This window comes from Amphiprion ocellaris, chromosome 14 (genome assembly GCF_022539595.1).
Source record: "Amphiprion ocellaris isolate individual 3 ecotype Okinawa chromosome 14, ASM2253959v1, whole genome shotgun sequence".
Lineage (NCBI taxonomy): Eukaryota > Metazoa > Chordata > Actinopteri > Pomacentridae > Amphiprion > Amphiprion ocellaris.
Genome location: NC_072779.1, coordinates 6,592,013 through 6,603,119, shown reverse-complemented (window position 1 = coordinate 6,603,119; position 11,107 = coordinate 6,592,013). Strand labels below are relative to the sequence as shown.

Genomic DNA, 11,107 nt, shown 5'->3' with positions numbered 1-11,107 from the left:
CTGCTAATTACTGAAGTGAAAAAAGTTAAATCTCCTCTTATTTGTCTTTTACTTATCCTCTCCCAGTTTGTCCTCTTTGGCCTTTTAAAGTTGGAGATATTGAACATCATTATGTGGTGAGGGACCTTACAGTGGAGCAGTGATTCAACAACGGTTTGCTAAATTTCATGATGAGAAATTTTTACATATGGGACTTGAGAAGTAAACAAAGGAAATCAGCATTTTACATCTTTCATTTGTGTCACAGCTGGCGAGGGTGGTTGTTTATGTACGTGTGTGTGTGTGTGTGTGTGTGTGTGTGTGTGTGTGTGTGTGTGTGTGTGTGTGTGTGTGTGTGTGTGTGTGTGTGTGTATGTGCAATAGTTCTGGTGTATTTAGGATTCTATTCATCATCCGCCTGTGATGAAGATGGATTGGTGTATCTTGATTGTCAGGCTTGGTAATTAATCCCAGTTTATACTGAGTGTTTTGGCTAAAGGAAGAAGTTACGCAACATCCCTCTGTTACACTGCACACAGAGTTACTGAGCCCGAGCAGATTACATTTGAGCTGTTAATGAGGGGCGCCGAGAAGCAGGCAGAAACATGCATGCACAGTTAAAACGTACAAATAATACACACAGTCAGAAAACAGAAGAAAAACTGGCATAAATAGACACTGGTGGTCGTTCCCACCAGGTCTTGGTGCTAACACAGGAGGCATAGTCTAAATTAATGTGAAAGGTCGAATCATTTTCTGGCTGACATTTTACATCCCAATGTGCATCATTGATTAAATAGTTCATAAGTCATTAAATGTCATCTCTAATGAAGTCTGTGGTATGATGAGAGAGCAGGATGGTATCTTTCATGACTTTTTAAACACTGGTTTCAAAAGTGGTCACAATCATAGATATTACAGACATCAAATTTCTTCGTGGCTACTTTTAATGTGATATGTGTAAAGGGATCAGTAATAATAAATGAGGAGATTTTTTAAGAATGTGCAGTTTAAAGAAGATTAGTAGTGAAGTCATGTAGCTCCCTGATAGTATTAATTGACTAAACAGTTTTTGTCAGTTTACTGTCACTTCCTTTTAATTTTTCTATATGTGTCAGTGACAGTGTTCTGTTCAACCATATTTTGTCACATCATATTTCCATAATCTCCATACCGACCCAACAGTGCAGGTTAATAACATGTCACCCTTACTTGTCATGTATGTGCATATATCACATTTACTCTCTTTATCTGTTTAAAATAACGTGAGAAAATGATTCCTCGTAATCGTTTACTCTGAAAAGGAGCAATTAAGTACAAACAGTAATTAGAAAGACCACTGTGCTGCTGAGTTCAAAATGTGTGCAGCTGCAAGTTGGAAAATTAAGCTGTAAATTATTAAAATATAGTTTGTCAGTTATTAATTTATGTGACCACAGTCTGCTGGTTGATTACACAGTATACTGTGGTACAATCCTATGGGAATCCTAACAAGAATTCAATTGAATTTAGGCACATTTTGTGTGCTAGAGGATTTATTGGAGCAGGATGATAAATGTGGGATTGAGTCAAAGAAACCACAGTGGTTATGTTCACTGTAATGAGAGAACATGTTACCCTCTACTGCTGTGCGGCTAACTGACATGATTTTAGTATTTTTTGGTTAGAAATGGTGATATATGTCACAGAGGCTGTAGTGGATACAAAGATAATACTTGTTAGAAGAATCAATTCATTGTAGGTGTTGGTTTTGTCAACAAATTTATTGGTGACAGTCAAAGCAAACAATATTGTCAGACTATTTTGAGCACGTTTTGGGAAAGTAACTATTAAAAATATTAGTCATCATGATCATGGTGACTCTGGCTCCCTCTTACAGTCCAAAAACATGCTCAGGTTAACTGGTAATACTAAATTGTTCATAGGTGTGAATGCGAGAGGGCTGTTTGTCTCCATATGTAGTCCTGTAATAGACTGGCGACCTGTCCCTACCTTCCCCCTAAGTCAGCTGGGATAGATTCCAGCTTCCCTGCGACCCTAATGACTATTAAACGATGTATAGATGATGGATGGATGGATGATCATGGTGATGTATTTCCAGAAAACTGGTGTAGTTTAGCTGGTTTAGTTTGCTGATAGTTGTCAATAATCAGCAGAAGGTATTACTGTTAATTCCTCTTGTATGTTGGAAAAAAATAGTGTATTAATATTTTCTTATTACGGACATCTCACAGTTATCTAAGCGTGAGGTTGACGTCCTAAAAACTGAGCCATGTGCAGACTCCATTATTCATGCAGGACTCCCTGCACTCCCAGCTCTGCACTCGCTGAAGAGCTTGTACCTCAGCTGATGAAAGGGCCAGCTATGACGGCACGGTGCCGTGGTACACTGCAGACGGTTGTGTAATAATCAGAGGGATTCACTTGCTGTCCTCTGCAGCTGCTACCCTGCCCAGTGGAGGGAGAGGTGCCAGTGCAGGGGTCCATCAGCCAACTGCGCCACTGTTTCAAGTGCACTTTCCTGGAAGGAAGAGAGTCACTGGACCAAACCAGACTGTACTGTTCTATATAAAAAAAAATGTCCCATTAAATGAAAATATGCTTCTGGTAGGGTTATATAATGGCTAGACCAATATTTGTAGCTGTTTACCTAAAAGCATGTTTGTGCTACACTTCGTTAAATTGTGCATCTTCAAATAGCTTGCCATTTTTTCCATATTGACTTTCTAACAAAAGACATGGTTACCTGGATGGTCATTAGCATAAGTGCCAGAGAGTAGATTTTTCCCCTGTTTTTACAGGGGAAGGCAAGACTATTAAATAGGACTGAAAGCCTTTTTTTATGAGCAATTTGTAGACTTACAGTTGCAATCAAAATGTCTGGCTCAAAATTACTTACTGTGATCTTGCTGAGTTTGAGGTTTTACACGTGTTTTCTGATGATTTTACATATTTATGAGTTGAGTAACATATTCAAAGTAATAATGTAATAGCAGTACACGTTTTCTAACTTGTTGAATTGCCTTGGAATACAGCTATTTAAAGCTACAACATTGTTGCAAAACACAATGAAAGCTTTCGGGAACTTTAAATGAACAGACTTTTTCTATGCTGTCAGATGTAAATCCCTAACAGAAGCTAAGCTAAGAGAATAAATGATTTTATTGCACCTAAAAGGCAATGGCTTAAAAAGATTTCCAAGACACTTCAAGTTCCAAGAGACTCTGGCAGTAGCATATGCAGGTTTACATTCCGTGGTACAAATGCAAATCGTTCTGGGTGTAGAAGAAAGAGCAGAGTTTTTTCTAAGGGGGATGATAGTGCCAGAGACTTGTAAGAGGACTTGGTGAAGGCAGAAATGAAACTGCCTTCATGGACTATAAGAGGAACACTAAGAAAGCAGGGAATGAATACTCAGAAAGCCAGCCGGTTCCATTCTTGACCAGAAAGCACACAAAAGTTGACTTGAATATAAGAAAGAAATGTTGGTATGCAGTACGTCTTGTATAAGGCGTGTTTGATGCAGGGTGTTTGCTGAAGGAACTGGGAAACTTGACTATGTGACTGGAATTTTGCATTATTTGAAATACCAGACCAATTTTGAAAAAGAATGTGATGCCTCCAGTGCCTAAATTGAAGCTTGGCAATTGTAGGACTCTCTAGCAAGTCAGTAATCCCAAGTGCACAGTGTTTGTTTGTTTGTCTTTCTGCAAGATTACACAAAAAGTAGCTGGCCGAATTTCATGAAACTTGATGGAGTGGTGGAGCATGGTTGAAAGAAAATTTTATGAGATTTGACTGGGGATCTGCATCATCTTCTTTAAAATGGCAAGACTGCGATGTTTATAACTTGTAATTAATGTCCTTTACATTTGATCACTTACTTGAAAGACAAGGAAAAAACAGGATTTCTACTGTCTCCCTTAATTTGAACCACTCTTCGCCAGAATGCGGTAATAAAAACAATAGAGTTTTAAAGTGGCCTCGTATTTGATGTGGGTGAACTTTTCCCTGAATGGATCAAAATATCTTCTTTTTTTCATACCAGCTCTTTATATGCAGCTCTGCCTGCAGTGGAGGGTAAACTCAGCTATTATTTGCCACCTTTCTAATTACCCACAGAATTGATCCCCATTTAATCCATCATAAACCTGCATGACATGAATTTAGATAGTCAGTGAATACTTATCTATACTACTCTATGCTATTTATTACTGTATTTTGGTGCTTACAGTGTCATACCTCAAAAATCACAGTTTCTGTAATCTCAATATTAGAATTTCTGCCAGAGTCTTCTATTAGAATCTGCTGCATTGTTTTCATTAGCTAAAAGAAGAGCTGTAAAATGCGGCGCTTTATTTATAGTCATGCAAGCAGGATTGTCCTCATATGCTCTGAAATTATAATTGTAATTGTGCACTAGATAACTGCTGCTCTGAGCACCCAAAATGGACACACTTGATTCACATACCATTGAAATATCACACAAATCCCTTCTACATCAGCCAGTTTCCTTTGCTAATAAATTTCTGGCACAAAACAATAATTAGTAAATGTAATAAATGTAGCCATAAATGCCACAGAAATACTATTTCTACAATTACTATTAGTGCTGATGATCATAAATAATAATAATGAACCTATACACACTGACAAATGCGACCATTTTATTGTAAAATTCCACAGCTATGTGCAATTCCCTTATGAAAAGGACTTTTTCCATGACATGTATAATAGATTATGCAGACCCTAACAGAATTGATCAGTGCCCCTTTTTTTATGCAATAATCAAATATACATAGATGGCAAACAACTAACATACTGTATGAATGAGAATCATATGAAATTTATTTTGTTGTCGGATGCCTTTTGCTGAGCTCTGTAGTTCCAGTGCTTGTTCTTTTGTTTTGTTTTTTTCCTGCAGTTTGACAAAATACATAAACAATAAAAAATATCTACATGTGCTGTTCACATATATGTCTCATTTGTGGGTCCCAAAAATAAAATTAAATAAAACCACATTGTCAAAAAAAAATAAGTACAGTATAATAAACGTCCATGTCAATGCAAGAAAAAGGGATTAAGACCAGATGAGGGAGTCCCAATTCTTCAGATCATCCCTGTTTGACTGAAAACATACTTAACATGCACGCTACTGAGTACAGACACAAACAAGTGCCTCAGTACTTCCCGACACACCTTTATATCTCTGCATTTTAAGTTGAGTGCACAAATAAAAATAAATAAATCACAAGCTTCTACCATCATGGAAAAATAAAAATACAATAACATTAGTTTTTCTGCACCACTGTTAAAACACAAGACATGCTTCAGTCATCATTAGTATGATGGATTTTCAAAATAAAGTCAGAAATGTCAGTTCACCCTGATACAGGAATTAGTTTTTATCAGTTTGTTGTTCATTTTAGCAATTATCCTCATTATCCGGATGCTTTTGGTTCTGTACCATATTAAATTTGAACTAAAATAAAACAAACAAACAACAAATAAACCCCAACAGAAACAACAACAACAAAAAATGCAATCCAGAGCACCTGCAAATCCAGAGGATTATGAGGTGTGGTGTGTATCACATTTACTTTGAAAAACTTCACTTTTAGCATATGTCCTCTCTTTCTGCATAAGTGAATTCACAAATAATATGACGGTTTTGATATTTTCTATTGCATGGGTGTCAGTTTGGCACTTTATAGGATGTATTCACTCTTTTGTACTTCTTTCAACTACTGGACACTGATGATGACATTGCTACTGACACGCTAACGCCCCTAAAGATGTGAGAAATAGCATTATGTGTACACTGAAGACAGGTTCAGACTACTAAAGCTGCAGCTTCGGAACACAACAGGACCACCATTAAATACAAAATGGAAAGAACTCTAGGAAGTATAAGATAATCTGGTAAATGCATATGTTTCGGATCATCACTGATGCTTTATTTATGGCGACTGTCAAGACCAAAGCAAACCCTTGTGGTGGTGGGAAAAGTGAAAATTATTCATAATAAGCTAGACAAGCAGATGTTCTTCTTCTGGTGGCTTGGGAAATGTTTTGTGTGTGTTTTCTTTTTTTTTTTCTTCTTCATTATTATTATTATTATTATTAATACTATTATTTAAATAAAGTCACCTACTCAGAAGCTGCACAACAGGTAATGTTGCAAGTCACGAATTCAACAAATAGAACAGTTTGACAGTTCTTTGTGAGAGTAGTGTACATTGATCACAACATAGAAAAACACAAGATAAATAAGCTCAAGCTCCATCGACACATTGAACAAAAATGTATCTTTGATATAAATGACAGCATTCTGTGTTTCTTTTTTTCAGGGGCTATATGAGCATAAAATGCATTCTTCTTTCGCTAAAATAAATAAATAAGTACCATCAATGAATAAATAAATAAATACCCCCATCATTCTCCAAGTATTCTAGATGGTCAGTCCAGCATAATACAATAAGTATAATATACTGTGATGATATACTGTAACAATGCTGAAATTACAAAATATATACCCTTTTTCAAAATCCCAAGGGCTTGACAAGTGTTTTCTTCCATTTATAATTTATGTACATAAACTGTGATTTACACCCATTTCTTTGTGAGTTTACAAATCATCCTGCAGCACTGTCTCCACTGATTGCATACTGGTGTCTATCAAAACTGATCTGGGAGGGGTTCTAATTCATGTGCATTATACGTTATCATACATGACATTTACAATTCAGATGCGTTTGCTGTGTTGTCTGCTCTCGTCACACATTCAAGCAAATTTTTCATGAGAAAAAAGTAAAAACAAATGATGAATTTCTGCACAGCCCTGCGAATCAGCTTCCTCACTATGTAATGATTTACAATCTAAATGTGATTCTGGAAGTGAGATGCTTGATAATAAGGCTTCCACATCTGTTCGTAACACAAGCAGATGCTTTGATTTTTTTGTACTTGTTTGAAATGCTCGGGTTTATTCATTGTTAAGATTATTTTTGTCATCTTAGGAGAATAACTCGAACTCTGCTTGACTGCGAAGTGCCCTCCAGCTGTCTTCACTGACATTTGCACTGAGGTGTAGATTAGTCTCAGTGCCGCTACTTGAAGGTGAAACTCACTTGTGGTGTTACAGCTGCAGGTATCACTCTGATAACATAAAGAGCGAGTGATGATTGGTTTTTATATCAACACTTAACTTGTTTTAATATAGTTTCTCTTGTACCAGCTTGCGTAACCAATATACAGTAGTGGTGTGTCATTATGTAAATATGTGCTTTTAACAGCAAATGGAAGAAGGGATGAAGGGTCAGTGTTGTCTATGCTGCAAGCTAATAGTTGTGAAGAAAACCATTAAACCAGCTGTCTGGCCTGAAATACTGGGCTGATCCTCCCACCTGTGTTTAAAGATGATTTCTCAACTTAAAAAGATAAACTGGACCCTTTTTTTATCTGTTGATTTTCCAATTTTCCTAGAAAAAGAAAGTAGAATTAAATCCTGACTGATAATCAACAATTGCTTGTTTTTTTTTCTTTTAGTTTCCATAGCCAACAGTAGAAGACCATAAAATATGCTGATTTTTGGCCTGAAAGGTGCATGCAATAAATGTAAACCACTATGTAATAGTAAAATATATACAGTGTCTGTACAGTAGAGCATTGTCCATAAATAGCATCATATCGCACTCTGACCACACATGAAAAAATGCAATGTATAATTGTGCTAACATGTTAGCAACAAAAAAATAATAATACAATAATTTTGTGTCATCAAAATGAATTTGTCACTGTCTAACATAGCTCTGTTAAAGTGCTTCAGATTTTGTGTTTTACTAAGTGAAAAACAAAACGTGAAAATAAATAAAAGACATAGTTAACGCAGTTTAGATTATTAAATTAGGTTTAAAAGCCATCATGAGAAGACAACTGGTCACACTTTGTAACCTATTTAATTATTCTGTCTGCAATTCTATTCTTTGTTTTTATTAATTTACATAATTTTTTTGTCTGTTTTTACTTGACTTTACTGTAATCATCAATCAAAAATGTCTTAATTGCAACTTTTTTTAAAAGCACTTTAGTCAGTGTTTGTTTTTGAATGATCTTTATAATTCAATTACAAAGATCAATTGTCCAAATTACTACTTATTTTAGATGTTTATTGTGATTATACTTTATTTAATTTGTTTAAAACTAAAAAAAAAGTTTACCTCATATTTAGAAGAGCTTTAAATGTTCAATATAAATTCCAAAATATATATAAAAAAAATGAAACAAAACTATTGTTGATCTCTCACACAATCGACGTTTTCACAGCACATCTATAAACCTCTTCACACCAGTTTAATGTAATGCTACAACATTTGCAGTGTCTGTCCAAGTTATCTGATAAAACAACTCAAATTTAAAGGGATTAAAACAATGGAAATAGAAGAAACACTCTAAATCAAATCTCTGGGTATTTCAGTGGGTCCCTTTCTTTAAAATGTCACTTGCTGGCGCAGAGCATATGTAGAATGTAATTGACTGTATGATAAGGCTGGAATCACACCCGCGCCTAGAGATAGAGATAGGAGACCCAGTAGACCAGGTTGAAGAGACCGAATGCAGTGGGGAAAAAGATGCGTGCATATGAGTCTATCTTGGCGATGCGGATGTGCAACCTGCCATGCCGCCAGGCTCCGGAGCGGCAGTCTTCGAAACAGCAGAAGAAGCTGGTGCAGTCCTTTCCGTCCAGACACTCATAACCGTACTCCTCGTCTCGCTCTTGCATGTGCGTGGCGTTGTTCATCTGAATGGCTGTGGCCGAGCGTGGACGGATGTCCACTGTGGGTGTCTGCTTTTGACAGGACAGAAAGACACAGTCAGCCAGCGGAGTCACAGAGCGGCATCATTAACATATCACTGACATACCAGGGGAACTAATTTGAGCTACCATTTTCTCTCTCCCACTTCATTTTAGGTCATTAGTCAGCAAAATGTAATTTGCACCTTCAACTTGCCAATAGACCCTTTTAATGTCAAGAAATACGAGTAAACCCACAACTACCACCTGTGGTTGTAATTAGCGAGGCTTATAGTAACAAAGGGTCAGTCCTTGTGGAACCCATGAGGCAAATTACACCTTTGGGCTGGGTATTGCTGGCAGCTGAGGCAATCATAATATTTTTAGTGCAGTAGTCCATATTGCTTTATTTAGCAGCTATATAAAGCTAGTGCTGGGCAATGCCCCTCCATTTCTTACGATTATGCTCCTGCTGCTGCTGCAGGGCATTTAAAAATGCAGTCAAAAAAAACTATAGAAAATGGGTGACTAAGCAATTTGTTGTAAGGTCTGTTTCACAATGTTTTAATGCCCAGTGATTCAACAAAATGTCCCAATTTGAACCAGAATGTAAGTGGTTTTTCTGAAATACATTTATGAGCTATGTTGTAACTAGCTTATGATACATCATAAAGCTAAGCTTAGGGAGGAGCATGTGTTGGCAGATGTGCAGCTCACGGCTCAGTATTTCTCCAGCCCACTCTTTCTGTCACTAAACGGGTTAAAATAAACCTCCTTTTTTTTCCTTCCAATCTGTGCTCACCACTGGAGGGCACATGCCTTTCATTTGTGAAGATGCTTAAAATAGGACAGTGACATCAGTGATTCTGTGGCCCTGTCGTTTTTAAAGGGGAGACAATTAGTATTCAGATGGACCGTTTTCATCAGCTTTTATCTGGAAATGCCACAGCACCTTTGCACAAATTGGAATTGGGGCTGTTTGGCAGATTAAATGCTTTTCTCCCCTCTTTGGCAGAAGTGGAAGATTCCTTGACCTTGCTGATAAACTAGGATGTCAAGCTCATCATTTAAAAAGAAACACTGAGTTGAGTGTAGTCCAAAGCTCAGCTTCTAAGAATTTCATCTCACTGCTTTCCCTCCAAGCATTGACATTTAGGTTGTTTTGTATTCATAACAGAGAGACAATAATCTATAAGTGACTATAGTCAAACTCTAAATATGATTTCCAACATGTATTTATAATCTGTGTTGTGGGAGTATTATCATCACAAAAAATAGATACTCTTTTTCATCTGCCACATGATTGTTTTTAACCCCCTTTTATTATATCTAGAAAAGCATGCTTGCTGCAAAAAAATAAAAATGGGGTCATTGCAGTTTTAGTTTAGAACATGTCATTATCTGCTGTAAACATGCATCCTCGAACAAGCTTAAAGTACTGCCAAAGTAATCTTCATTCCCTACGACTTCTCATCTTGCCCAGCACTAGTGCACAAACCTGCTGTCCCTTTGAAAACGATACATAACCACAACAAAAACAACATACGGGTTAGTTTCAGCATTTTTTTTTTCATTTTTTTTTGTCCTTATTAATGGACCGTATGTTAAGTTTATGAGGGGATTAGCAGAGCAGGTTATGGCTCGGTTCTCAAAGGGGATCGGTTGCACTGAAAGGAAGCGCAGTGGAAAGCTCAAGCAGAAGGAGCGTTAATAGCATCCCGCCGCATGGCCTAGTCAAGCTGGGCTATGCTGAATCGGTGTTAGCAACAAAATAAATAAATGAATAAATAAAAACAAGGAACCAACACAGTGGCATTGGCAGCTTTAACTGATTGAAAGTAGACAACCGCTCAGAGGAGACAAAATGTGGAAACACTTTGGGTTCATTACTGGAGAATTTCAATGTTATCTGGCTCAAGCTGGATATTTGATGTGAGTGTTTCCATAATGCAGGTTGATTTTTCAACAGTGCATTCAGACTATCTCTGAAAATCCACCTTATCTGTCCTATTAAAATATAGATGTGGGACCTTTATGTGCAAAAACAGCTTGTGCGCTGGGTTAAATTTAGATCTTTACTCGCTTTCACCCACCCTGGATGCTTTGTGGGTGTTTATATATTACCATGTGTTAATCTTCTGAATGAACCTCCAATTCTAATTAGCCTTAACACAGTGCAAGGGTTGTCTGTTTCAGTCTGTTAAGGCTCTGCTGACTCTGTAGGAAGCGTCAGGTTGAGAAGCCCAACAAACACACAGGTATAGATTTACTGGCAGGAGAAGGGAAAGAAGAGGAAGCTATTGTAGCAGCTGCTAGTTCACTGTGGTAACAACA

The 11,107-nt window shown here is 37.0% G+C and overlaps 1 protein-coding gene across 4 annotated transcripts in view; it reads right to left on the bottom strand.

The window, feature by feature from the left end:
- Positions 1-4,632: 4,632 nt before the first annotated feature.
- gabrg2 (gamma-aminobutyric acid type A receptor subunit gamma2) overlaps positions 4,633-11,107 on the bottom strand; it is a 50,741-nt gene continuing 44,266 nt past the window's right edge. For 2 of the 4 annotated variants that reach the window (XM_023281367.3, XM_035953397.2), the window contains one exon: positions 4,633-8,827. In XM_023281367.3, the coding sequence (XP_023137135.1) occupies positions 8,546-8,827 (282 nt within the window). In that variant the 3' untranslated portion in view covers positions 4,633-8,545. The remainder of the gene's footprint in view (positions 8,828-11,107) is intronic. The other 2 variants (XM_023281368.3, XM_035953398.2) reach the window with 1 other exon arrangement.